The 26,890-nt window shown below is 38.7% G+C and overlaps 2 protein-coding genes and 5 long non-coding RNA genes across 8 annotated transcripts; 4 read left to right on the top strand and 3 right to left on the bottom strand.

The window, feature by feature from the left end:
• Positions 1–264: 264 nt before the first annotated feature.
• LOC145697023 (protein O-mannose kinase-like) lies at positions 265–5,374 on the top strand. 2 transcript variants are annotated; one of them, XM_081774159.1, is made up of 7 exons: positions 265–694; positions 994–1,175; positions 1,490–1,825; positions 3,258–3,378; positions 3,486–3,639; positions 3,807–4,410; positions 4,617–5,374. In XM_081774159.1, the coding sequence occupies exons 1-6, from the start codon at positions 541–543 to the stop codon at positions 3,916–3,918; spliced, it is 1,059 nt and encodes a 352-aa protein (XP_081630285.1). In that variant the 5' UTR covers positions 265–540; the 3' UTR covers positions 3,919–4,410; positions 4,617–5,374. The 2 variants fall into 2 exon arrangements, with proteins under 2 accessions (XP_081630285.1, XP_081630286.1); XM_081774160.1 differs by having other exon boundaries at positions 3,807–4,471; positions 4,612–5,374.
• Positions 5,375–7,051: 1,677 nt separating this feature from the next.
• On the bottom strand, positions 7,052–11,055 carry LOC145698305 (long-chain-fatty-acid--CoA ligase 1-like). Its single transcript, XM_081775504.1, has 14 exons — positions 11,045–11,055; positions 10,577–10,728; positions 10,326–10,441; positions 10,174–10,221; positions 9,910–10,046; positions 9,464–9,664; positions 9,227–9,390; positions 8,903–9,018; positions 8,677–8,725; positions 8,205–8,469; positions 7,857–7,974; positions 7,460–7,529; positions 7,200–7,411; positions 7,052–7,147 (listed from the first exon to the last, which is right to left on the bottom strand). Exons 1-14 carry the CDS (start codon positions 11,053–11,055, stop codon positions 7,052–7,054), a joined length of 1,755 nt encoding a protein of 584 aa, XP_081631630.1.
• A 5,653-nt stretch (positions 11,056–16,708) lies between these two features.
• Positions 16,709–17,482, top strand: LOC145700462 (uncharacterized). Its single transcript, XR_014134211.1, has 3 exons — positions 16,709–16,798; positions 17,236–17,291; positions 17,363–17,482. It is a non-coding gene; the product is annotated as an uncharacterized LOC145700462 (long non-coding RNA).
• A 6,406-nt stretch (positions 17,483–23,888) lies between these two features.
• On the bottom strand, positions 23,889–24,433 carry LOC145697006 (uncharacterized). The gene is made up of 2 exons (XR_014133842.1): positions 24,180–24,433; positions 23,889–24,127 (listed from the first exon to the last, which is right to left on the bottom strand). It is a non-coding gene; the product is annotated as an uncharacterized LOC145697006 (long non-coding RNA).
• On the top strand, positions 24,300–24,822 carry LOC145697005 (uncharacterized). The gene is made up of 2 exons (XR_014133841.1): positions 24,300–24,511; positions 24,589–24,822. It is a non-coding gene; the product is annotated as an uncharacterized LOC145697005 (long non-coding RNA).
• Positions 24,823–25,474: 652 nt separating this feature from the next.
• Positions 25,475–26,184, bottom strand: LOC145697313 (uncharacterized). The gene is made up of 2 exons (XR_014133867.1): positions 25,868–26,184; positions 25,475–25,787 (listed from the first exon to the last, which is right to left on the bottom strand). It is a non-coding gene; the product is annotated as an uncharacterized LOC145697313 (long non-coding RNA).
• On the top strand, positions 26,114–26,478 carry LOC145697312 (uncharacterized). The gene is made up of 2 exons (XR_014133866.1): positions 26,114–26,184; positions 26,236–26,478. It is a non-coding gene; the product is annotated as an uncharacterized LOC145697312 (long non-coding RNA).
• Positions 26,479–26,890: the final 412 nt, after the last annotated feature.

Here is a 26,890-nt window from a genome sequence, read left to right as displayed (position 1 = left end):
ACAGGAATGGGTTAAATAATTCGAATTTTTGAAAAATTTTGCACCTTAAGCAATCATATTTTTACTCATTTTTTTCCTTTTTTTGCCTTTTTTTTCTATAAGATATATTTTTTTCGAGACTTTATTCTAATGAAAAATAAATAATAAAAAAATAACTTTTTTTATTCAGATAATGCTGCTTTTTTTCCTCTGTATAACTCTAAGATACTAAGAAGTGGGCGGAATAGAAAACAGAAATTAAGATTGTTTTTTTTGTAAGCTAAGTAATTGTATAACCTCGTTGACAGTAACTCGCTGCAATTCGAACCTGGCTCGCTGCGGCACACGAGTCACGTGAGCACGAGTCTGAAAAGTCTCCTTCAAAATGCCGCTTCTCAAAATTCGCAAGTTCCGCTTTCTACAGATGATGTTGAAATAACAACAGAAACAGAAACCTCAACGACAGTCGAAACATCGACAACGACAAGTGAGCTTTCCTCGGTTGACGAGGAATCCGACAAGTTTGGCGCCGAGCAGGAGCCAAACTCGTTTGTTCACGAAATGATGATCCAGAGCGCGAGAAGATTGCCCAACGATGACTTTGAGCTTCCTGACTTTGAAATCTGCCCAATTCTGCCAGATCTTCCCGGCGAGTCTGGAAGCATTCGAAAAGTCAGGGACACCGAGCGCGCCAAGGTCAATCGTCGAATTGATGGTAAGCTTTTTTTTATTTTCGTAAATCATAAAAAAAATTCAATGACAATTATTTCGTGCTCTACCCCCTTAACTGTCAGAAAGTGAGGTCCCCTGAAGGCTTTTCGTTAAAGGGCCTTTCGTCTTGTTAATAAAATTGTTACAAAATAATTGAACTATTAAATATTCATTTCTGATAAATCACGTAGAATCAACTAACCTAAAATTATTTTATATTTAAGTTTTCTAATCTTAATATGAATTAACTCGTCAATCAAACCAATAAAAAATTAATATTTATGCTTAAATTTTCTCTTTCAGAGCGTCTAAAAATCTACCAGAACCGCACTGACTGTGTTTACGATTGTCACGTGGGCTGTCCTGAAGGATGGTTCAAGCTTCCTGGAATGAAGGAATGCAGACCTCGTCTCAACTGCACCCAAATCAAAAAGCAACTGCCGACGAAAGATCGATATCTCATTGGTGGTGGCGGAGTTAAACGAGTAAGTTAAAAGCAAAAATAGCACATTTATTCGAATAAAGACAAGTCGGACAATTCTTAGAATTTTTTTTTTTTTTCGGGCAAAAGCGCCAAATATCCGGAATTGTCAAGGAAGTGCTTCTCATGGCTTTTTGACCCTTCTTTGCTTTTTTTCCGAAAATTTTCCGTTTTTTTTCGCAAAAATTGTCTTCTTATAATTTTTCTTAATTTTGTCCGGAATTGCCCGTTCCTAAATTATTCGTTTTATTTTAATCAAAATCACGTCAATCATATTTTCTAAGAAGAGCATTATTACTACTTAATTTTTGCTTTTAGATCTACACTGCCGATTTAAACGGAAGCGCTGTCGTTATTGCCCGAGTAAAGCGCTTTAAATTCAACCAGTATTTGGAATCGATGATCGACCTTCAACAAACCGGCGTTGTTGCCCAATTGATTGGAGTCTGCGAAGAACCGGCCTGGCCAGAAGTAGTCCTCCAATACCATTCTCTTGGTTCTCTTCTGTCCGTCAGCCAGTTGCCAAACGATCTCGATCTCCGCTGGAGAGTTGTGATGAGCTACCTCGACGTTGTCAACAAGCTCCACACTCAAGTGCCAAGAGCACCGAGAGTTCTCTGTGACGCTTCGAGGACGGAAATAACTCTTTCACAGGTATTATGGGCCATAATTTATGGCGCCCTTAGATATTCAATTTTAAAATTATTAAGAGACAATTTTCTTATTATTTATTATTTATAAAAATGAAATGTGAAATGACAAAGATCATTGAAGGACCCCTCTCCCCGTCAATAAATTATTGACTCAATAATTTTCGAAAAATCAAAAATCGACTTTTCATAATTTTGACCCCGGAAATGGATGTAATAGGTCAAAGAAAACGATTTGAGGGCTCATTTTTTGGGGGTTTATCTCGACTCTAACACACTCAAAATCGCCTTCGAAAATTTGAGTTTTTGATAAAAAATGACCGAAAAGTCCTAATTTTGCTAAAATTTAGATTTAAATCGGTCAAAAATTGCAATTTTTCAATAATTTTTCATGATGTATTGAATTTCCATGGCTGTTTAGAAATTTTCGATTTTTCGATGAAAAGTGTTGTTATCTTCTTTTTTGAACAAGCGTAGTCGAAGCACATGAGCACGTGTAATATCTGTTGGCAGAAATGCCCAGAAAGTACGCACATTAGGACTCGTTCGTTCGATTATCGTTTTACAAGCTGATGATTTCGCCCTTGATATTCAATTTTGGCTGATTTTGATACAATAATTTCTGCATTTTCGCATTTTCGGTCTTCTTTCCAATCATCTTCAATCGAAAAGCTGACCAAGAGCTTGTCAAGTTGCGCGATTTTTTTTTCTTTTTTGGGGTGGGCGCGTGTGACAAATACAATTTCCATCCAAGTCAGCGTTACGTCGGTTTCTGTCCGGTCAAATTTGCATTTTGCAACGTCTCCACCCTTAACCATTGACATGTGCGCCACGCGCCAGCACCTAAATTTCTTATTAACTCGTCCTCATATTCAGACTCATTAAGGGGGGGGTCGACGAGAATTTTTTCAGGGGTGATCGTAATTTCGCTTATACACATAGTCAGGATATGAATTTTATATTTTTGGAATCTACAGATTCTCCCGCATCTGTTGAGCCTAAAATCATTTGATAAAGATTAGATAAAAGGGTCGAAATGAAAAAAACTGTAAAAAAAATGACCATTTTTAGTGCATTTTCGCGAAATGGCCCTACTTTGACGGGATTTTTAACCGACTTTTTCTGATCAAAATTTTTTGTAGTTTTCACCGCCTGATTTTTAAAACCCTTTTCTATCCACCAGTAAAATCAGATTTTGCCTATCTTATCAGGTTTTCCCGCATTTTTGGTCACGGAAATCCCGATTCTCGTCGACCCCCTCCTTAAGCAAACCCAAGTCATAAGGTTATTTGAAAACCTAATTCTTCCTTTTCTCGCGCAGAAGAAGGATTCGAAAATTTATATTTGAACAAATGTTCAACAAATTCATATAGGAAAGCAGATCGCGATTTGAGATAACAAACATAAGGTTTCTCTTACTTACCATACTTTTCTAGTTTCTCCTCACGGATGACTTTCAAGTCGTTCTCAACGACGTGGACGAGCTCATTGCTGCTTCCCAGGATGGAACCGTCAGATGTAACTGTAACATTATCCGAGGCGGCTCAGAAATAGAAGGTAACCTTAATCAGTCTCCTTTCATCATAATGCTTTGATAATTAATTTAATAACTTTAAATAATAACTTTAAATGAACCCCGTTCTCTTGACATTCAGGTGATACAGAAAACATGGGCTGCTTGGTGCCTCCAGAACAAAAACAATGCGGATTAGGCATCTTTTACACGGAGAAAATTGATATTTGGAAGATTCCGGACATCACCAAAGCGATTTTGGGCGAATCAGAAGAAGCAACAGACGTATGGAACAAACTTTACAGGTTGCGGTCTCAAAAAATCAAGAGGCAAGGACTTCTGATTATTTTAAGGGGTTTATATTCGGTCAGAATTGATAAGGTCATTTCAAATGTACTGTGTCAAGTTTTCGTTCGTCTGGCAGAAATATCAGAAAATATTTGTTTGGATAAAAATGAGACCCAAACGCTAGAATTCATCAAGAATGCAAGCTGGACGAGCCCCTCTCGCGGCCCGAAATTGGCACTGTCGTCGATAAATACTTAGAAGTCCAACAGCAATTTAACATTAATCCAGGCCTATAAACCCTTATTCTAGCATTTCGTAGCATTTTTTTAGCTACGCGTGTAGGTATTCATTATCTTCATTGTAAATTATCTTCTATTGAGTTTATTTTTCTTCTCCCGAAAAGCTCGGGCAAGCTAAAAAGCTCATCACTTTTAATTGAGCCTGGGATAGATTTTTAGAATTGCTTTGAAAAGGTCGAATTCAAAATTGAAAAATTGCAATATAATTTCAAAAATTCGCAGACCAATCAAAAATCTGTTCCCGCGCGCTCTGATTGGCTCCTTGGATCAACACAAGATAGCGTATTTGAAAAAATTGCGTTCATCTTACTAAGGGGCGAGTAAGAGCGCGAAAATAGGCTTTTTATTTCGCGAAGCCCCTCAAAAATCCTGGATGTACCTGTAAATTGATTTTCCAACTGTTTTGGACAGACGACACTTTCTACCTCATTCTTCATGACTGTACCTTGTACTTGTTCTAAACGCTTGATTCTGATTGGCGCCGATAAGGTAACATCAACGCTTTGCTAGAATTCTAGGGAAAGAAAGAAGATACCTAACACTTTTTCATGTAAGTTGGGCTCGCTATTTGCTTTTTACTGACCAGAATTTTTCTTTCTCATTTATCAAGAGGGGTTGATATGAAATATTTCCTTTTCATGTCTTCTTTCTTGATTGATTTAAATCTTCCCTCGCATAACACGATTCTAGTTAAGTTAGCAGTATCTTCTGAATAACTGAAGTTGCTCTTCACATCATCATCATCACGAAAAACACACTTTCAGCTTTCAAAAGAAGCCAAAACGAGTTAAGCTCAACTTAACCCGCTTTCGGTATGAAACCTGACCCTCACTGTACAAAACCACATACAGAAGGAAATTTGTCTTGTTTCGACAAATTAAGCACATACGTTTTTTTCTCAATTAGAATTAAAAATAACTAATTGTTAAAAATTATGATTAAAAACATGCCCAAAAGGCAGAGTTTTTCCCCTTTTAAAAATGCATGCAGTCTTGCTTGAATACAGTTTCTTACAGAACGAGTTTCAAGCAGGACAAATGCATTTTTCATCGCCAAAAAATCTGGCTTTCGAGCTCCCAGAAGTTTTTGGAGAAACTAAGAATAAGAAATTTCCAGTATTCGAATTCGAACATTTTTTTTCAAAATCTTAACGATTGACGCTCTTTGTAAATAAGATTTTATTTCGCAAAATTCTTGTAAATATGATACAATCGGTGTCACAGTAAAAATAATTAAGAAAAATTTCGAGGTTGTAGTTTCTTTATTGCTATTCTTCCTTTTTTACTTCTTTATCGATCCGAATAGGGTTTATTTATAGCTAAATTTTGACATTTTTAATCAAAAGTTCTGCGAGGAACATCAACACAAAAATTAGCTTATTTTTAGCAATTGCGGAACATAGCGTCGATTTTTTTCTTTCAATAAACTTAGCCTTGTGCTTACCCCCCACCAATCTATGTTTTCGTGTTTATTTGATCGCAAACGCCTTTGAATTGCAGATTATGTAGAAGACAATGCATTCTAGCACTTTCTTGATTAATAATGAACTCATTTTTTTTGCAAATTGATCGACAAAAGTTATATCTAAATCGAGTTTGTATAAGAAAAATCGAGCTTTTTTGTAAGTGTTTTATTGTTTGCAATTTTCAGGTTGAAATTTTGAGACTCAAAAGAACCAATAAATTTTAAAAATCAATTTATATTTCCGATTTTCCAAACAGACGTTTTGCCGTTAAACATAAATCAAGGATAAAATTCTCAATCTCGCTACTTATCGCTACTTGTCAAGATTAAAACGAAATATTCATCAATTTTATCATTTTCTAAAATTGTTTACTTCTAGTTTTTGCTGTTCATTCAAAGAAAGTTCGCAAATATAAGCAGTTTTTACGAAGATATTTTTAGGAACGATCAAAAAGGAGGTGCTTGTTTTTTCAGTCCATTTCGAGTTCTGCTCAAAACAGTTTCAAGGGCTCGACCGCGAAAGAGCCCGGGCGGATGTCATCCACTCAGGATGTTTGGAATGCTTCTCGTATTTTTGGGGTGTCGAAGTTCAGTCAATTAAGATTTTATCTTTTCATTTGCTCGTTGCAGTATTCTAACTGTGGGCTCTTTTTCACGTTGACAGTAATCGAGCTCAAGAAACAACGTGAGCTCAATCAAGTCCAATTTGCGTCACTATTAAGGTTTAGAATGAAAAACGACTTAGCCTAGGAAATCGGCGCCTCATTAAGCCCCGAATTAAATAATTTGTATTTCAACTAAGGCGCCTGAATTTCTTGCTCGGCCGGATTTACCAGCCGCAAATTGCCACTTAAAACTGCTTTAAAAATATATTTTAGGGCTTGGGCGGATTCTTTAAATTGATCTTGAACACGTTCAGAAAATATTAACTTGTCAATGCGCAACGGCCATTTTCTTGTCAGCCTTTTCGTTTTGGTACTCTCACGAAATTTTGCCAGATTCGATTAATGACGCAAAAATGCGAAATAGCGCTGCCACCTGACAATGCTGGCTTGAGGAAAGTGGAGAGTTTCGGGGAATGGAATGTGGATTGAATCATAAATTGAGCTTCGATGGCACGTTTTCTTCAAATCGATGGAATAATTACGAGTAGCAATTTCACCGCAACGCCGGGCCAAGGTGGCCAAGGTTCAACGTCGTTGGATTCTTGTTCGATTTGAACCAGTTCATTACAGAAATTTCAAAGAAAAAGTCCCCTTGCCCATTACTTGATAAGTGGAACCTTTAAAAAATCAAGAACCCGATGATGAGTTTGAGTTTACAGTGTTTTCTGCCCAAATTTCGGGGATGGTATCTGGAACCGACAAAAAAATTTCGACAAATTTTGCGTGGGCGGCTAATCGGCTGCTGATTGGCCGGTTTGCTGAATCCAGGCTCCTGATTGGTTGAAAATTTCCACGCAAAATTTGTTGAAATTTTTTTGTCGGTTCCAGTCCCATCCCCAAATTTTGGCCGAAAATAACCTCAATTTTGATTAGACTTTTTCGAGCTGAGACAGAGATTTGTTTATCTGACTATCATTTCTGCCACTCTCTTCGAATAAATTTTAAAAGTGCTCGCAAATCTCTTGTCAAATCAAACGAAACTCAAGTATTATTAAAAAAGTTTATTTGTTATACAAATCATCAATCTGCGGTTTGTACTTCTTGTAGATTGCTGGGCGTTTGGCCTTTTGCGTTGGTGTTAGGAGCCCGTTATCCACCTGAACAAATGAGTAATTTCCTTTTTAGAACTTTTTCTAACGCTGGCCGTACCGTGAATGCGATTTGCTCCATGATGATCCTTTTTGGAATTTCAAATCCTTTTAATCCCTCTGAGCGCCCATACTGTTCAATTTCAGCGTGAACCCAAGCAAGTAACTCGTCCGATTCCAAACTAACAGACTCGCTGCCAAATTTTTTCCGAAGCACTTCTTTTGAAAAAACCAAAACTGCGACATTGTAGTGATGATAGCTGCTTCCCCAGACTAAAATTAACGAAGAATGAAGAGAAAAATCATTAAAAAAAAGCTTACCAAAAATTTGTTCTACCAAAGGATGCTTTCCAAGCACTCCTTCGATCTTTTCTGGAGCGACGTATTCTCCCTAAATGAATTAATAATTCACGAGTAGCGCCCGGGCGCATTTTTATGGTCAAGCGGATAGACTTATTCCAACTACAGTTTAATCTCGAATACACAAAAGTAAAGATCCGGTGTTTTAAGAAGCTACTCATTCCTCTCGGCCGATTCGCCATCCGTTTCTAGGTGTTTTCGAAACATTGACATAATATTTAACACAAAAACGAGTGATATAACGGGATATTGGCACGATAATATTGTTTTATGCACAGTTCCTGCTAAAAAATAAAAGAAAAGCCTAATCAAATGACAAAATGAAAGGTTAAAATTTTCATTAGCTAAGTAACAATACCTGAGCAAGTTTATAAATATTCTTTTTTCTGTCAAAAATGTGCAAATTTCCATACTGGTCCCATCTTCCAATATCTCCTGTATGGAGCCAGCCGTCATTGTCAATCGTTTCCCGTGTCCTAAATGATCTGGATAAAAAGATGATATACGATTCCGGGGAATGCCTTCCCGTGTCCTGGGAGGAGCTGAGCCCGTTTTAAGAGTTAAGGGTATTCTCGGGCCGATGGATCAGACGCTGGTGTCACGTTCGATAACTGGTTCAAAAGAATTAGGACGGCTCAGGCGGCTCACCTTTCAGGCTCCTCTCTTATTGCCCACTCTTACTTAGACATTACCAAATCGTGCTTACTTCTCCGGCTCTTTAAAGTAGCCCAGCATCGTATTTGCCCCTCGGAAGCAAATTTCGCCACAATTGTCTTCCGCGAAATAATCCATTTCGGGAACAGACACCAGCTTTACTTCATTCCAGGGCTGCGGGGGACCGACAGAGCCATCATCGACGGTAAAATTGGTAAAAGTTGTGGCGCAACCACAGCCAACATTTTCCGTTGTACCGTAAGATTCAATCACGTGGCAGCCGAAAATTTCGCGGACAAAAGCGCGGACTTTTGGGTCTGTTGAACGGATTGACAAATTAAAATAATTACTAATTATTCAAATTTAAGCGTTAATAATAACTCCAAATAAATTGATAAAGTTTAAACTCTTTTCACCTATCTTCGACCAAACAGGTCATCTGAGACCTAAGCTACGCCGATAACACGAAAATTTATGGATAGAAGAAAAATCTAGGGCTCAAAGCCGTGAATCCCTATCATTACTTTTTCCACGATTATTCCGAGGACGGATTTTGACTACAGGGAAGGATTTCTAAAGCGAGATTTACGAATCTCGTTTTTGCTCGTTCGTTTTTCGGATTTACAGTAGAATCGATAAGCACACACTTTTCTAAACCTTCCGTGGCGCTGTGGCCATCTTTGCGGAAGTGTAATGGCGGCTTAGGGTTAAACAAGGTGTGGAGGGGCTTATCCGGCGACTCTAAGAGGCGATTTGGCATCCGATTACTAGCGGCGCGGCTCCAGATACCCATGTATGCACTTTGCCGCCCACCAGCTTCTGAATCTTCGACAGGACAAAGTAGTCCCACCAAGTCTCGCGAGTCACTTGCAGTCAGGTCAAAACTATATTTAAATGAATTACAGCTGTATTATCCTCTCTTGCTTGACACTATATCTAACGGATTTCTAACACCGTCGCTTAGAAAATGTAGTTAAAGTTGGCAAAATACAAGAACAACGACCGTTAGTTGCTTTATTTTGACTATCATCGTTGATAAGATTCTTATCAGTTTATTTTTTGACCTTCCTATACCACGATTCAGCAGGTTTCGCTTTGCACTTTGAGCAAAAGATATCAGCCAGTTCTTTGAAGGACTCTCTGCCATAGCAGCCTTGTCGAAGCTCAAGATACGTCTGATGAGGGTTGTCCTGGTAAATCCATTTTTAGCGCAATAAGTTTCAGAGACTAAGTGCCTCCTTAACTATCCTGAGATTATTTGTTGATAGACTATTATTTTGCCGAAACCGAATTTTTCTTACATTAAAAAACAGAGCATATTCAGTGTAAAAATTGGGACGGATGAATATTTTGATGTTAAGAGCTAGTTCCTTGATTCTGTCATAAAGTCTGTTCGTAACACGTGGAACAGTGCCGAAGACAGTCGGCTGGACGATGGCCAGCTCATCGAGCAGCTTCAGTAGATTACCGGAGGAAAACCAAAATTGCGCCCCCACCGTGAAAATGATACACCTTCAAAGGAAACGTTACTCAACAAGCGCCTTAGCTGCAATATCGCAAATCACAAGCTTAAATAAATATGGTATTTAGGATTTGACCGCGCAAGCCACGTGACCAATGATCTCAAGGAGCAAGATCCTGGTGGAATCCGGAAGGTGCTCTTCCTTTGGCTCAATGTTTAGATAAGTAGGCGTAGACTCAGTAGTCCTTATAAAAAGTCCAATCAAAAATCAAACCCCTTTATGAGAAACACAAACCTGACAGATCGCTCGAAAACATGCGCCATTGGCAGGTAGCTAAACCATCTTTCATTGTAGCCGATGGGCTGAGGGAGGAACCACGTGATAATTCCCAGCGCCAGGGTTGTAACGTTTTCGTGGGACAAGACAGCACCCTGAAATTACACTTAGCGAGGCTTACTGTTTTAGCCACGGGTAATGAGGAGCATATAAAATTATGTTTTCCCCATAAAAAATGATATTGCATAAGTTAAGAATTTAAGATGAAGCATGAAATTTTGCCTTTGGGTTGCCCGTCGTCCCTGAAGTATAATTGATCGTCGCAATGTCCTGAGTTTAGTTTCTAAAACTTATTAAATAAAATATCATGAGCTTTAAAATTTAAACGCTGATTTTAAGACTCTCCTCTACTGTTTTGTATTGAAACTATATGCCTTGGCAGACGGTTTTCTTTCGACAAGATTGACATCCGCTCCGGAGGATAAAAACTCTTCCCAGGAGATGATTTTGATCTTTCCATGATTCGTGTTCGTTTTATTGGAAGGAGATTCTGTAAGTTGGGTGGGCGGAAAATTCCCTTTGAAATCATCGTCTAACGAGGGCGTAGATCCGTTCAAATCTCATGTACTTTCATGTAAGGGGATATGAAGAGGGCTCTAGAATACGGAAAGCGCCACCCAAAGACCTTCAAAAGTCACGATGAATCGTAAGAAATGCAAGTCTTCGGCAATTTCCAAAATCGCATCGAGCTTCTTTTCGTCTCCAACAAAAACGCACTTTGCCTCGATGTGATTAAGGATATACCTGACAGCATCATTTCCAAGCGTATCGTAGAGACTTATCGCAGGGATAACGTTATGTACTTACAAAGTCTTAGTATAGCCTTTATCGCTAGATATGGGCATCGTGGAGGGTTTACGTGGGATTGATAATATTTTACTGAAAATTAGGCGTTTCGTTCTTAAATTACCAAATACGGCTTCTCAGAAATTTTACCCAAAATTATGGTCAAGAGATCAATATTCGTAGGGGAAATCACTAATAATTGAGCTTTTTTTCTAGCATAGTCGGGTAGGAGTATAATACAGATTTAGAATCCCCAGAAGCTGGGGATCATTTTGACTACTGATAGTGGGGGGGGGTAATCACGTACCCTGAGGGCATTTAGGAACCTCTGAAGTACCAAAACCTGGCCAATTTAGGAAATGCGAATTTTCGAGGCCTTAACTCACTTATCAATATTCACCGATATCTCCATCGATACCTTGACGAATTTTTGAAACACAGTTCTTTTCAAAAAATGACGCCTCAGTAGTTGAGAAGATAAACTATCGGTAGATTTTTTCTGGCTTTTTGAAAGTGGAAAAAATTGACCATCGCGTGCAGCGGTGACGAAAAAAAGGATGAGGCGACCGCAGAATTACGTTTGGTCGGGTGGACTTATCTCCTCTTGAAAATTGCAGCCCATACATACCGACTGGAGGGAGCCTCCAGAACCCCGATAAATGCGATAAGCAGAAGGAAAACTGCTCACACTTTTTTGTCACGCCGAGGAGTACTGTTTTGCGCGTGAACTTTGATTTTTTGGAGTGGAAAGAGCGAGTCTACCACAGCGTTACGTATCCCTGGACTGACGTTACACAAGTTGCGGTAGTAGCCTGCCAGGAGGTGTCATTTAAGAGTGGACAAAGGGTCTACTTTGTTCTTCCATTATTTCTATTTTGGCCCTTGCGAAAAAGCTCAAACGATTTTAGCATTCTCAAGTCTTAATTCACATGACAATTTTGACTATTATAAAAATAAAAGGATAATATAGAAAATGGATGATAAGCATTTCTATTTGTCCCACGTGATCTGATTCGATTTTCTAAACCTTGTCGTTGAGGAAAAAAAACGCTGGGCGCGGTTTAAAATTTGCCGAAAATTTCCATAAAACTTTCCATAACACAATTTGCAAAAGATATGCAAAGAAGCACGATCAGATGTTTCTAAATTTAACTCCTCCTCGTTTTTTCTCTTCCGAGGGAATGTCACAAACGACAAACTTTTCCGTCAACGTTTGTGAACCTAGAGCTTTCTAAAGGCATTTTACGGTAATTTTAAGCAAGACACCTTTCCTCCTAGAATAGCAGCGTCGTATTGGTAGCAGTTTTGACTGAAAATGGCGAATTTATCTTCTTTTGGAAGGAGATCCATTTTTTGAAAGGCCTTCGCAGCCATTTGAATGTCTTCGTTTAGTTGATCATAAGTGATTGTTTTGTACGTTCCATCGGACTTCCGGAGATTACAAAAAAAGCTTTTCTATTACTAAGGATTATAATCTGATTATATGATAAGCGCCGAAATTCTAGGAAGAACCTTTAGAAGTTTGAAAATGGCCAGGTGCCGCATGAAGTGTTTGAGCTCGAGCAAGTTATTTGAGCGAAATTAAGGGCCCCCTTGAATTGTAAAGGACACCTTCCTCACGCGCGCCAGTTGATAACTAAACCAACAAATTACCGCATCTCGCGCTACCTTTCGTAATTCTTATCCCTTTTTTTAAACGGTGAGTTCAAGTCTTGAGGAAATAAGCTTTATAAAACAGATAAAACAAACGTGAGTCAAGACAGCTTGAGAAAATTGGGAGTCTTGGACGCTTTAAAAATCCAGTTTTGGAGCGTTATCGAAAAAAAGAGGTTTAAAAAGATTGGAATTTTTTAAAAGGACACCTTCTTGAGCACTTAGAGGGTCAGAACTCCCGGGTGGGTTAAAGCTAGCCACATGACTAGTGACATGACTACATGACTGACCCTAACCCTAACCCTAACCCTAACCAGAGTTCTTTGTCTAGAATTTAAATATGAGTCAGAAAGTGGGTAGCAATTGACATAAATTTAGCTCCTTTGCGACCTAAGACCACCCTTATTTTCACCCAGAAATGATGATTTATGGGGAATAATTATTATGGAAAAATTGTAATTGAAGTTTACAAAACGAGCAAGGGGGTCGAAAAATATGCGTTCTAAATGCTTTTCGTCTATTTTCGCGAAAATAGAAGATGACGGCCATTTGTTGTCGATCGAAGCATAATTTAGAGTAATAAAGGTTCGTTTTTTGTAATCACTCAGCTGGGGCAGGCCGCAGACCACGCGGTCACGTGAGATTTTCAACCCGTTTTCGAAACATGCCAGGATCGTTTGCGGCGCATCCGGGGGAACTGTAACTCGGTAAATTCTTAGTTTTTGTAGTGAATCATTATTATGAAAAAGATGATTTTTCTTTAGCCGAATTTCCTTTCCAGAGACCTTCTTTACCGCAGAGTACGCTCCGGCGGATTTTTTCTTTGGATTCTATTTCAACAGACTGAAGTTGCTGTGGATCCTCGAGCGGGCGGTTTCTGAATAATGAAATTAGAAAGTAACAGAACAACGAAAAACGAAGGCTGAAGAAAGATTAAAAAGAAGCGGGAAGAAAACAAAAATAACTATCAAAAAGGAGGGAATTTAAGGTTTTGTTTATCTTCGAGGGGGGATTTCCGAACTGACCTGAAATGGAGTCCTCCGCAAATCGCGCTCTTATCGTTTATTGAGCTACTCGAGGCAAATCTCCAAAAATTCTAGATGCGACTTTTACTCGTTTTTGCCCGCTCCTTTGGTCTGCTTTCTGAGTACCGAATAAATAGTCCCAAATCATTTTTTCATTTATGATTTTTTTCTCAATATCGGAATTGATGGAATTAGAGTCAGTCAAACAAGATCAGCTAAATTCGTATTTACCTGGGGTAAATAAGGGAACAACAACAATGAGGGGTTACGTAAATTGGGGACCGTGAACTCCCGATTGTCTTAATAAATCAAATAACAGTTCAAATATTAGAAAAGCGTGTTCCTACTTTAACGGACATATACCTCAACTATCACTCCTTTTCTGGCCAGAAATTGTTAAGTATAACTTTTACTGCATTATTCAAATGAATGTACACATTTCAACCCTTCATTCGTCAGGTGTCAAAGTGCATCTATATAAATTCATCGGTGAGAGGAAGACATGTACATAAATCTTGCTTGAAAAAGATTATTTCGGGATTATTGAGCTTGGGCAATCTTTGAAATGCATTTCACTCATTTCAATTGATTTTTTGTCTATTTTGTGGCAGATGAAAATCGAGTTATTTATTCCGTTTCGTTACTGACACGTCCTTCTGCTCTAAAAACAGATAAACCTACAGTCAGAAAGAAAATAAACATGGCAAACGACAGTAAAGGTAAGTGAAAGTTAATTTTAATTTGATTATTTTGTCAATAATATTGGCCTCGAGATCTGCTTTTTACCCGGCTTCAATTATGAACGGCCTTTTGAATAAGAGATTCAGCCGCACTGGGTCCCATATTTTGCTCGAGTTTTAGCCCAACTTCTGTCATTACTAGCTCAGAAGAGAAAGAAAGGATGAAGCTAGAGAAAGCACCTGAGATGGGTAAATTTAAAAAATGGAGAGAGACGTGGCCTTTTGATCCGATAATCACGAGTTTTTTTCTGGAGGGATAAAAAGCAGCTGGCACGAGATTTTATTTCCAAATTTAATTTTGGCTTTCTGGAACCTTGCAATAATAATTAATCAACTTAGAGAGTGGGGCACTCGGAAAATCAGAAATGCTTATAAGTGCAAGTTGTTACTTATAATGCACCGATCATAATTATACGCAGCTGTTGATATCGAAAAAAGGCTAATTAAAAAGCTACTCAAGGCACGTTTCTTAGCAATAACCAGCTCGTAATCATCGTTTCCTGCTATATTTTTTCTTCCAAGATTTCGAAAGAGTGACCGAGCGAGAAATGACACGAGCTAATGCAGTATTAATTTTTGCAATTGTCTGGGAGCAGTCTGAGCAAAAGGGTTAATAAGGGCGTCGAGTTGAGAAACACGAACACGTACTTGGATTATGATTTGTGAGTTAAGGAGACGACCCACTTTACATAGATTATGATAAGGAGGATTCCGAGGCGCCTGTTTAACCTCTTCGCGCATTTTGACCATTATTTGACACGTCTTGGATTAGCCTCCCTTTTGGCCATTTTTTTATAAAAAGGAGCTCAGGCGAACTTGAACGTTTACACGAAAAAAAAAATGTGAATATCATTTCGCCAAAAATTGTTAACTCATCTTTGGATAAGTTAACTGTAAGCTGCACCGAAAAGGTCAGCACAGGCCACTCGGCCGAGGGTTGATTATCTACCGTAGACTATTTTTTAATTCATTTGCATCCTTCTTCCAACCTCACATCGAGCGTCACGTGGTTAAATCTGCCAGATTAAGAATACTAATCACTTCCCTTGGCCACATCTTTTGGGTTTAATTTTCAAAACGCCGCAAATAACGGGGGAAGAAAGAGGCTTTCTCAAATCTACTTTTTTAGATTCAGAAGATTCTGTCAGTCAGTGGCCGATGCAGAGAATCGCAGCTGCTATTTTTGTCTCCTTGTGGTCAATGGTAAGATACAGTTATTTAGCGAGAAACCTGATCATATTATTCACCTGTTTGAAGTGCGTTTCGTTAAATTCTTTGTGTCTTTCCGGATTTACAAGTCAGATTCCGACTCGCCCGGCTCGTTGCTAGTTTTTATCAACCGGTAGCTATTTAGCTCACAGAGTGTCTCCATTCACGTTTATAAATTAATCCCTTATCTGTGCTTTAGAAAGATCCCTTCAATACGTCTTTGTGGCGGATTTGAAATCGACAAATCGCGAATTAAGGAACCTTAGGCACAAGAGATAAGGGACTGCGACCTGCGCTTTGAAAGTTTCCCAAAGGCAAGATTAAAGCCAACAATAAATAAAAGAGCTTGCTTTTCGGGGGCTCATCGAATAAATCTCCATTGAAATTTGCAAGTTAAGAGCTTTTTAAGCTTTTGAATAAGCTTTTTTGAGGACTTTTTAGCGCAGTTATTCTCCACTTGAGTCAATGATGAAAAATTTACATACCCAAATCGACAAAAAATGCGAAAAATAACTCAAGTTTTTCCTAAAATCTGATTGGACTAGCGGCTGAATGCGGACATCTGATTGGTTAAAAATTTTACTCAAATTTGTCGTCATTTTTTAATCAAAAAAGACAGGTTTAGAAAGTTTTCCGAAAAGTTTTTCCGGTTTTGGAAGGTTTGAAGCCTTCCCTCTGCTTCGTTTTTTGACTTTGAGTAAGTTGCGGAAGTTGTTCTATCCCAATGTCGACCATTTTCTGGTGGTATTTTTCCGAGCACGTCTCATCTGTCCGGCCGCGTCACGTGCCACTTCCGTCCTGAAGTGAAGCAGATCCCCTCGAAAAAAGATCACTGTCCTAAAGCGTCCGGGCAGGTTACTTTATCTCACGTCACAAGAAATAACAAAAACGTGATCTTCATTTCAAATCATAGGAATGTCGGCCTTTTTCTTTCATTGAGGCTGATTTTATTGATGATTTTACAGCGACCGCTTTATCTCATTAAAAAGTCTGAAATAGTTTTTATGGCGCTTCAAAATCAAAATACCTTTAATCTTCTCAAAATCAACGATTTTAGGTTATGGTCGTCCCCTGCTTGCTCTTCTTCAGATACAGTTTCCAACACCTGATAGCGACGATCGTTCAATTCAGAAAATTGTGAGAAAAAAATGGCCAAAAATCAGCTTTGATTCTTGAAATTCGCGATTTCAAGAATGAAAAAGCGCGGAGAAGAAATTCTTCTGCAAGTAGAACTGTAACATACAGGGCAATCAGTACCTGATTAGCCAGCATTGCGTGTTTACAATGAACCAATACTGGTTCAAATTTACGTGTGAAATATCTTCGTGGTAAAAAATTTTGACACTGGAATTTCTCATCGTTTACAAAGACAAAAGCAAGAAAAAGCGAAATGTCAAAAGGATGACGAGGCCTGTAGCGAAGCTCATATAAACGGTAAAAACGTAAAATATGATCTTCTTTGATATATCTGCTCAAAAATTAAGTGTTGCACAATCGACTAACGTTCATGTTTTATGTTGTTTTTGGAGAAACTAGGACGAATATTTTAACAATTAGGACAAGAATGAGAGGTTATCAAAGAGTTCGATAATGATTTTAGAATGTTGTAAAATTACTTGTGGCGTGTAAGGGAATTCCCTTAACCCCTCGTCGCTTATCGCACTCCTTTGGTAACCTTTGAACACGATAAGAAACTGCTCCTGCTGATCGTTTAAGAATTAGTCAGATTTCGAGTGTTCTAAGAATGGATTCACAGCTTGTTACGGATTCAATATTATCGAACACGTGTTTCGCATAATTTCGAAAAATCACGCGAATCCAAACTTGTTCACTTCCACACTTTCAAAATAAATTGTTTCTAACATTTTCAGGAAACGAAAACAGAGTACAACGGACAAGGAACGAGCTAGACAAATGCTCAGTGCTAGTAAGTATCCTTTTTTATGCAAATTATTGCTAATTAAATTTTCAAATTCACAAAAATAGTGTTTTTTTCAGACCCAAAACCACCAATTCCGGAAATCGACGCCGGCGACTTCTTCAATTTAACCCGTCAACTCAAGGGCCGTAGCAAAGTGTTCACATCCACAAAATTTAATGATCGTATTTTGCTAGCTCAGATTCAAAGAAGGCCGACCCACAAGTTCGCTCATTTTTCGAGGTAAGGGCAAAAATTTTTAAATTGTTCGAAATTGGCCCTGGCTGCTGATTAAAGCGGATGCGTTATTTTTGACCACAATCGAGGTTTTTTTCTAATACAGGGCTGTGGGCGAACGCTAGTGCTTATCAAATTGTCTGAGCTCGAGCTGAGGAGGGAGCTGTTCCTGAAATTAGCATGGAGAGTTGTACTACAACCACAGTGATATTTCACGCTAAAAATAATTCCACAAGTTACGTGGATTCTCAGATGGCGTCAAGTTCACTTTTATTTACATTTTATTTCGAAAAAAGCACTTGAACTCGACATTCCTTCTTTTTACAGTAGTTGTCTCGCCGTAAGAATGTTATAACTTTTAAGCAGAACAGAATTTAAAAAAAGAAAGAGGAAAAAATTCAAAGCAGCGACAAGAGTCTTAGTAACTCGGTGTCAACTTTGCATTCAGAGTGGAAACGTCACTTGGAACTCGCAACTGACTTCATATCAGATACTGCCAGGTCCGTGCCTTGAATTCGCAGCAAATGATCGCATCTTCGATTTGAAATGAGTTACATAACCACCTCGGGAAATCGCCAATTGGGGGCATAAATGACTTCCTCTTATCAAATCCTTATCACGTTGTGATTTCTTAGACCCAAAATCTCGACTCAGGTTCTAGTGGTTTTTAAAATGAAAAATTATGTAACCAAGGAGAAGTCGTAGAAAGACTTGTTCCGTTTTTACTAGTTTTTGGGACGAACCAAATTAGCTCTTTGTAGATGATAATCAGTAGCTTGAAAACCATCGAACCAGGGCAGATCTTGATTCTATCCCGCTGAGAATCAAATGTGTTTGGCGCCCTCTTCTGGCCATTTGAAGGGTTAAAAAGAGGTCCAAACCAAGTGCAACTCATTTTTAAAATGACTTCTCGAAGTTTTACATTTGCGCAAATCTAAAATTTAATAAAGCTGATGAAAGCTACGAATCATTGAAATTCGAGTCAGAAGAAAATCTACGGCAAGAATTCCCGCTACTTCGACTTTCTACTCTGTAAATCCCTTATTTATTTACTGAATTAAATAATAATCATAAAAACAAATGCGTCATCATAAAAAACGTTGAGCAAAAAGATCCGGAATGGGAGAAAAATGTGTTTTTGAGGGATCGTTAGGAGAATTCAAATTTCGCCGAGATAATTTGCGGCGGTCTCTTTAGTTTCCCATCTTCGAGAAAAACGGGAAACCGCGTGCCTCTTTGGCCGTCTAGCGCTTTTTCTAGCTCTTTTTCTTTATTTTAAATAAATCGTTCGTACTTGAAATATAGAACTCGAGTGAAAAGTGATAAGGACGAAGGATCGGCCATTTACTTTCAAAAAAAATTTTACTATAAATTATAGTCTATAATGAACAAAACTCATCCAGTACACGTAAGAAGTCATGAAATTCAAGTGACAGCTGTTCAATCCATAATAATCAATTGCGTGGTCGTTTCCTTGTCCATGTCAATCCTATTGATTGATCCGTAGATTACAGATTTTCGTTCCAATTTACTACTTTGTACCTCCGTATTCCATTTCCAAGGATCTCCCCGAGAGTTTAACTCGTCACTGGATAGACATTTCCAAGCTCAGAGGTGCTTTGAACTGTCACTTTTTCAAACTCAGAAACTCAGAAGCCGGCGAATTAGCGGAGTTAAAAGAAAATTGCACCTTGCGCGGAGAAAAATCTCGAGGATTTTCGAGTGTATTGCTCGTAAGTAATTACTGTTTTGACGCATGTTTAAAAAAAGAAAATCGATAGTTACAAAGTGGCAAAGAGAGCTGACTCACAGAAAGATTGAGAGCATTTGGGGTTTAATGAAGAGCAAGTTTCAAAATAATAATGGAATAAGCAAATTTTGATCTTGCTTCAGAATCACTCTTTTTTTCGCCGATGAGCTAATATTTTTATAGAGTCCCTTTCAAGTCTTGTCTTCTTATCGTCTCAGTTTCCGGCTTAGCGGAGTTGTTTTCTGACTTTTTCTACTTTCAAAACTTTTAGCGATAAGCGACGTTTTCTGTTTTTCTTTCAACGGGTTGATTGCTGCTTCTCCGATTTACTTCCTTTTTTGCCTCCGTTGAGGTCAGAATTTGCCCCGAAGATTCTTTTGAAAAAGCAGACTTATCTTGATTTAGGCATCTTCGCCTTTTTAACCTTCATTTTGTCAGAAAAAATAAGGGTGTCACTGCCCGAAAATCGCCACGCTTGCTCATTTGGCCGAGCAAATACCGTATCCTTCCCAGATCTAATTCAGCACTTGACTCCATCTTTCAAACCCCAATAAATTCTGCTTTTTAAAAGGTCTCTTCCCTAACATGCGCATTTTGGCCCTCAATATTCGACAGAAAGAAATGTTACGAAAAACGTGCATATGACTAATCTCTCCCATTTGCCGATTACAATAAGAGTCCAGTCGAAAGAGGATGTCGAAAATTGGACGGAGATTCGCAAATGCCATAATGTGAAAATAATGCAAGAATGTGAGACCGACTTTACTGGCAATTTTCAGACGATTATGATGTCAGCCCTGGACAATCATGTGACTACTTTGGCATCCCAAATGGTTATCTATTTAAAAGCAATAATTTTCAAACTCCAAGACCTTCTTTGCTTTTGGAAGGAAAGGGCCGACAAGTTTGAAAAACAAGGCTATTTTGAAACTCTAAGAAGTTCATGGAAAGTCCTGACCCTCCCCGATAAAGAGGACTCAAAGAACTGGGACTTGTGTATTTGTGATAAGATTGCCTAAAGACGGGATTAGAATCACTTCTCCACACAATCGCCACGTTGTTCCACCTCGTTGGAATTTCTTCACTGTGTTAATAATAATCACACACAAACTTGGAATTTCTCCTTGGAATTTAATCAGAAGAAAACCCGGCAAATGCTTGTTTTAGTATTTTCGGTCCCAATAAAATTAACTATGGATTGCCATTTTTGCTGAACTCGAGCAGATGGCCCAGCTGGTGTCCAATAAATTCGTATTCCGAAAATCGAATAATAAATAGAGCTTCCTCCATAAATATAACGGGCCTTTTTACGATTCGCCGGCGCCGACTAGGCCAGCTTGCCAACATGGGCGCGTGGTACTTTTACGGGCTTCCTCGCGGGGGTATTTCCCGCTGAAAAATGCGAAATCAATAAGAACTCGCTTTACGATCCTTGGTTCTCGCTAACTTCAAAGATCCGACGCGGTTTTATGATCCAAAGGTTCATTCTTTGACAATTATCCAACAAGAAGGCCATTAAGCTATTTTTACCAAAAGAGTTTTTTGAACCCATGTCCATCAATTATTTCTGGATTAATTGTCATTCCATTAACGAATATATTTGGAATAGAAATTAGAATTATTGATCCAACGACAAGATACATTTCCGTTCGAATTTAGTGGAATTTCACCAGTTGACATATAAATACCTCGTTATCTTTGAAGTTTTTGCAATATACGTCCCAGTTTTGTCTATACTTACTGACTCTTACTCAGTAAAGGCAATCATTGAATAAAGCTTCGTCTACAAAAAAGAAGTTATCTCAGATTACTTATCTGAATCTTTCTTTCAGAAAATGTCGGATAAAGATTGAATGTTACTTGAGCTTCAACTGATAAGTTATCAGAAGCGATGAAGTAATTTTGAAAACTGACGATTCAAGAGATGGATCTCTCTTTCTTTATTTTTGTATTGGAAAGAAATGGTAAATGAAGATCTGGAATCGCTCTGTTTCTAAAATTATCCTTATCGACTCTCTTCATTCCGCTGATTACGAAAGAAAAAGAGCTACAGTAGCATCAGCAGGGCTCAAAAAATTACAGTAGATAAGAAGCACCCGGTTGAGTGAACCTATTGCTCCTTCTAAATCGAGTTACGCTATCGCCGCGACCTCACAAACTCTTATCACATTATTGTGCATTTCCTCAAGCAGCTCCTTTTGCGGTGCAAAATATACGTAACAAGCAAGTCAACTTGCAAGCCGGTTGCTTCGGTGGATGCAAAAGATGCATAAAACTGGTGTTTGAACATCGAACAACAACGGTCCTGCTGATTTGTCTTAGTTCAACTGCGGTTCGAGATTTATGAGACAAGGGCTTGTTTTGCGATTTTAAGGGGGTGGAGGTCGATTTTTTGGGGAAAATTGACTGACTTTGACTCTTTTTTTTTATATTTTTAGAGAACTAAAAAGTTTCTAAAATTATGAATTTTGATTTGGTTGAATCATCTTTCGCGACTTTTTAGTCAAATTAAGAAAAGTCGCTTGAGATTTTTCAAGCGCCACCGCGAAAGAAAAGTGCGCTTGGGAGTATGTAGAACAGCACCGGGCAAATCTTGTGCGACTTTGAAACGTGTTTGGCGGAAGCCAGCTGCTTTGATTTCGCCGCACTAAAGTCACCTGCTTATAAGAATATCCCCTCAGCTCATCTCTAGCTACCTTCCAAACACGTCGACATTGAATTCTTCTCAGTGTTTAGACGCCCTTTTGTTAACGACCTGGTTGGACAGTGTTTGCGATACAAAGCGGGCTCTTAAGGAAAGTCCATCGCGAATTAGAATGTAAGCATTAGAGGTTCCTAAAATCAAATACCAAAAGTGAAATGACATTGTTCGGATGTTGATGCTACAAGAAGCTTTCTTGTATCGAGCGGTTCTTCGATTTTAGATTAGCGTAGAAATCCGCGAATAAGAGTGAGGGCAAATCGTTAACTCGGTTTTCGGTCTGGATTGATAGGTTGTTCTTGTTCATTTTTTTGAAAAAGAAAAACGAATTTGGCTGAACAATAATTTTAAAACAAAAGATAGAGGACGTTTAAAAATAAAATAAAAGTAACATCTCTGAGAAAATCTAAGTAAAATTCGCATTTAACGATGTCCGCCATCGGATCTCCACACTGTCGAGTTTGCGGTCCTTATAAGAGCCCTTATACCTAGGCCTCGGACGTAAAAAATCATCACCACTAGCCGGTCGTCGTAGGGTAACAAGAGTAGGCTCATTCGAAAGCTCTTAAAAGGGGCTTTCTGTTGGATTTATAAAAAAACTGGACCCTCTTTTTGTCCTCTTTTTGTCCTCTTTTTGTCCTCCTTTTTCGAGATATTTGATTTTGAAGGTAAGCTTCGAAAATTATTTTTCAAAATAACTCGAAACAGAAAGGGAGGGCCCAGTTTTTCTATCGGTCAAAAAGAAAGCCCTTATCAAGAGCTTTCGAATGAGCCCACTCCTATTCCCGTACGATGACCGGATGGTGAAAATCGTCTTTTTTTCGTCCGAGGCCTACTTATACCGTCTGGATGTTCAACTCAGCCCCTCTATGATAAAAAAAGACGGAGAGCTGCTCGTTAAATTGGTTCGTTTATCAATTTTCCGGACCCTCGTCTTATCTAATGCAACACTCGTCTTATGACGGGGATGATATCGAAATTTTGCATCGGAGGTCAAATTAAAGGCCCATCAGAAATTAACAATATGGCAAAATACAAAAAATCTTTTTTGAAAGCAATGGTATTTTTAGAAAGAGTTATCTACTACACTTGTACTTCAAAACAATGCTTAGACTTCAGCAAAAATTATAATTACCCAGTTACCTTGTGTGTCTATCTGACAGTAATTCAAAACTGATAATGTCCTTGCTGGCCAAGTAAAAATAAGCCTCTCCTTCGCTAGGGCTGACAGCCACATGTGCACAGCCTCCTGAATACATAATCGCGGCCGCGTAAGACAGACAAATTGATGAGGTTTTTACTTTAGAAACTCCAAAGCCATGCGCATTCGTCCTCTGTATTCGTCAAGACACGTGAGCAAAAGGGAGAGAAGAAATCGTATTGCATTCCTTTGAGGCGACCACAAGCGCCTGGCGCGACCCTTTTAGCTTGAGCGCTCATTTGTCAAAAAGAGGTTCAGGTGCAAGAGCTCCTTTTTAAACCTAGAAAAGCGTTTAGAATAGACTCACGTGGCCTATGCCGAAGTAAGCACTATTTTTTTTTTGTTAATCCATCATCAAAGAAATTAATGATCTTCATTCTCGACGATCTGGTGCTGCGAATTACGAGTTATCCATTTATCATCATAAAAGTTACCGCCGGAAGATTGATCAAAGAAATTCTATTATCATCAAAAACACGATAATTCGGTATAAAATGGGTATTATTGAATGCTATGTAAACCATGTTAGAATATTCCATCGTCTACATCTGGTTTCGGGTTCCTGGTCCAAATACTCTGGTCCAGAACTGCTGGGCTAATTGCCTTATCCCAAATACTACTTCGTAACGTCGCGGGGTTAACACGAAGATGTAAGATCTAACCTAGTAATCACCTGCTTGTCGCTCCTTAGTTCTGAGAAATGACGAGAATGAGATATTATTTTTGTACAACTTGATTTATTTGGCAACAACGAATGAAATAATGAATCTGTAAAGATGGTAGAAATATAAAAGGAGAGCAAGAATCGTTTGTCAGTTCCGTTAGCCGATCGTTAGCCAATTGCAATCAGTGTCTGTCAGACAGGTGTCGTTCAGGGGCACTTGCAGGCACCAGTGACTCGGACGTCGACGAGCTTGGTGACAGTGACGATGGAGACTCGGGCATCGAGGACGATGCTAGAATTGAAAAGTTAGAACTTTGATCTTCCGTGGAATTTAAAAGACTTACTCGGAGGCCATGTTGATCTCTGGGGCTTCGAAGCAGATTTCGTCGGACTTTGGCATTTTGGTAAAGTTTTTTTGAGTATCAAGGATAAACTGATGAATTCTAGTCTGAGCGCGTGTTTTATCTAAAATGTTTTACGACATGCCGGCTAATTGACAGCATCCACGGTCCTCTAGCTCTTAGATGGGAGCATGTAGATGGCGACATATGAAACCACTATAAATGTGAGGGTCGGAGACTGGAAAAATTGTCAAAATTTGAACAACCAAAAACAAATTTAAAATGCCAAAGAACGAGATTTGCGTCGCTTCTCCCGAGGTCGTCATGCACGGAGAGTAAGTACCACTACTTTTCCTTAGTCTCCTTTGCCTAAAAACATTTTTCATCGCATAACTTAACAATTCTATTCTAGCATCAACCTCCACGCCCAGGTCGCCGTCGTCACCAAGGCCAAGCTCGATGATATCTCCATCAAGGGCGACTGCAAGTGCGATTAAGAAATTGTCTTCGATCGTTTTTTACTTCTGCATTTTCTGACACCTGCTGTTTGACTTGAAAAATCAATGATTTCAGCATCTTTTCCTTACCTTCAACTGTTTAACTATGCGATTTGAATTTTTACCGGCAACAACGAATGATTCTAAAACAATGACCGTATCTTTCTTTGCAGACAAAATTTTGACCAGCATTTTGTAATAATAGATGAGCTAGTATTTTCAGAAGCTCAAGTTCAATAGCTGTTTCATCAAATTTGTCATTCGCTAAAGCGGCGCTCGTAAAACCGGCTTCTCCTCGATCATCGGCGGGTTCTTGATAAATTTGACGTATCCAGTCGACTTGCCGCTTCTTATTTCATACATTTCTTGAAAGTGTGCTCAAGAATTTGACATAAATCGATTTTGATAGTTCTCCCAAATTAAAATTTGCTCATACTTATTTGCCATAATTTATTGCCCATAAGTCATTGCTAAAAAGTCTTTATTATATAGACTATATAATATAGATTTACTGGCAGGCGCAGTCTTTCTCTGCTACTTGGACTGAAAATAATCCGCTAAGAAACGTATTCCTGCCCGCCATCTTTTTTTCACGATGTCTGGCCTTATTTACGATCTTCCTTTATCACTTATAAATTATGAGTCCAAGTCTAGGCTTTGATCGTTAAAAGAGTCTCGAGTGACCAAATTTTCATTAGTTTCAAGAGTCTTCTATGATTTCAAAGATGCGAAAAATCTTTTCGGAAATCTATAACTCGTTAATCCTATCTTTTTTCCTGCATAAAAAGAAAAAAACAACAGTTTTTAGTTTTATCGTCCGTTGTTGCCATAAAAATCAGTGGTAAATAAACAGTAAAGGTTTGAAAAGGTAAGGAAAAGAAGGTTTGTCACGAAACCGCGCCGAGCACAAAGCGTTCCCTATCCGCGCAAGAGTCAAAAGTAACCTATTGCAGAAAGGGGCGCAAAAGTGTCCAGAACGGAGTCGATTGTCGAAAAACACAAAAGATAGAAAAAGAAAAAAGAAGTTTCTTAATCGCACTTGCAGTCGCCCTTGATGGAGATATCATCGAGCTTGGCCTTGGTGACGACGGCGACCTGGGCATGGAGGTTGATGCTGAAATAAAATGGTTAAAAATTATTAAAAAAAAAACATTGTGGGCTAGCTTTTCTTTTGAAATAAGGGTGTGAACTTACTCTCCGTGCATGACGACCTCGGGGGAAGCGACGCAAATCTCGTTCTTTGGCATATTGATAAAGTTTTAGTTTTTGTGAGTAATCAACTGAGGTTCTTCTTCCCTTGCCGCTTGTTTTATCCACTTCGCACTCATCGCCCTCTCCCGGCGCTGGTGATCTGTGTTCCGAGGGACATCGTAAAAGCTTCAACTATAAAATCAAGCCGCATCCGTGGCATATTCAATATATCAACTCTAGATATATCGATAAAGCAAATTTTTCAAAATGGCCAAGGACGAAATCTGCTTCGAAGCCCCAGAAATTAACATGGCCTCCGAGTAAGTCGAGATAGGATAATATTGAACAAACCGCTAACTCTTTTCTTTTAGCATCGTTCTCGATGCCCGAGTCTCCATCGTTACCGTCACCAAGCTCGTCGACGTCCGAGTCACTGGTGCCTGCAAGTGCCCCTGAACAAACCTTCGGGAGTGAACCGGCTTTAGTTTAAAACCGACGACGAACCTGCTACGGATTTGACTTTTCTTCCTTCCTTTCTTTTTCTATCTTTCTAATTGCACATTTCATTTTTTCTTCGTTGTTGCCAGAATACATCAATCAGTTCAAATAATCAATTCATAAGTGTTCTCTTTTTATCAGCAGGAAAAACTATTTGTTCGAAATTCTTTATCTAAATTAGCGAGAAGTATAATGAGAGTACCTAAGGTAGAGGTGTTTGAGCAACAATTGTCAGCCTTGACGCTGAGATGAGGTCCCTTCCCGCTTCAACGCCCACCCGCTTCGCAATTGATAGAGGCCGTTCTGCCTCTCTGGTTCTACCAGAGAACCTAAGGTTCTTCTCCCGCCTCTTTCAGAATCGCGCGGATTATTATTATCTTTCTTTTTTATACAATCAAATTTTCGGAAAGCATTAAATCAATTGGTTTAAACTTGTTGTTTAAGTACAACTTGTTATATCAATCATATAATAACATTATCATTTCAGAAAATGCTTTGTGGATAAAATTTAGTTATCAAAACATCGGA

This window comes from Oikopleura dioica, chromosome 2 (assembly GCF_907165135.1).
Source record: "Oikopleura dioica chromosome 2, OKI2018_I68_1.0, whole genome shotgun sequence".
Lineage (NCBI taxonomy): Eukaryota > Metazoa > Chordata > Appendicularia > Copelata > Oikopleuridae > Oikopleura > Oikopleura dioica.
The sequence above is the reverse complement of the archived record's forward strand: the minus strand, read 5'-3'. Positions and strand labels throughout refer to the sequence as shown.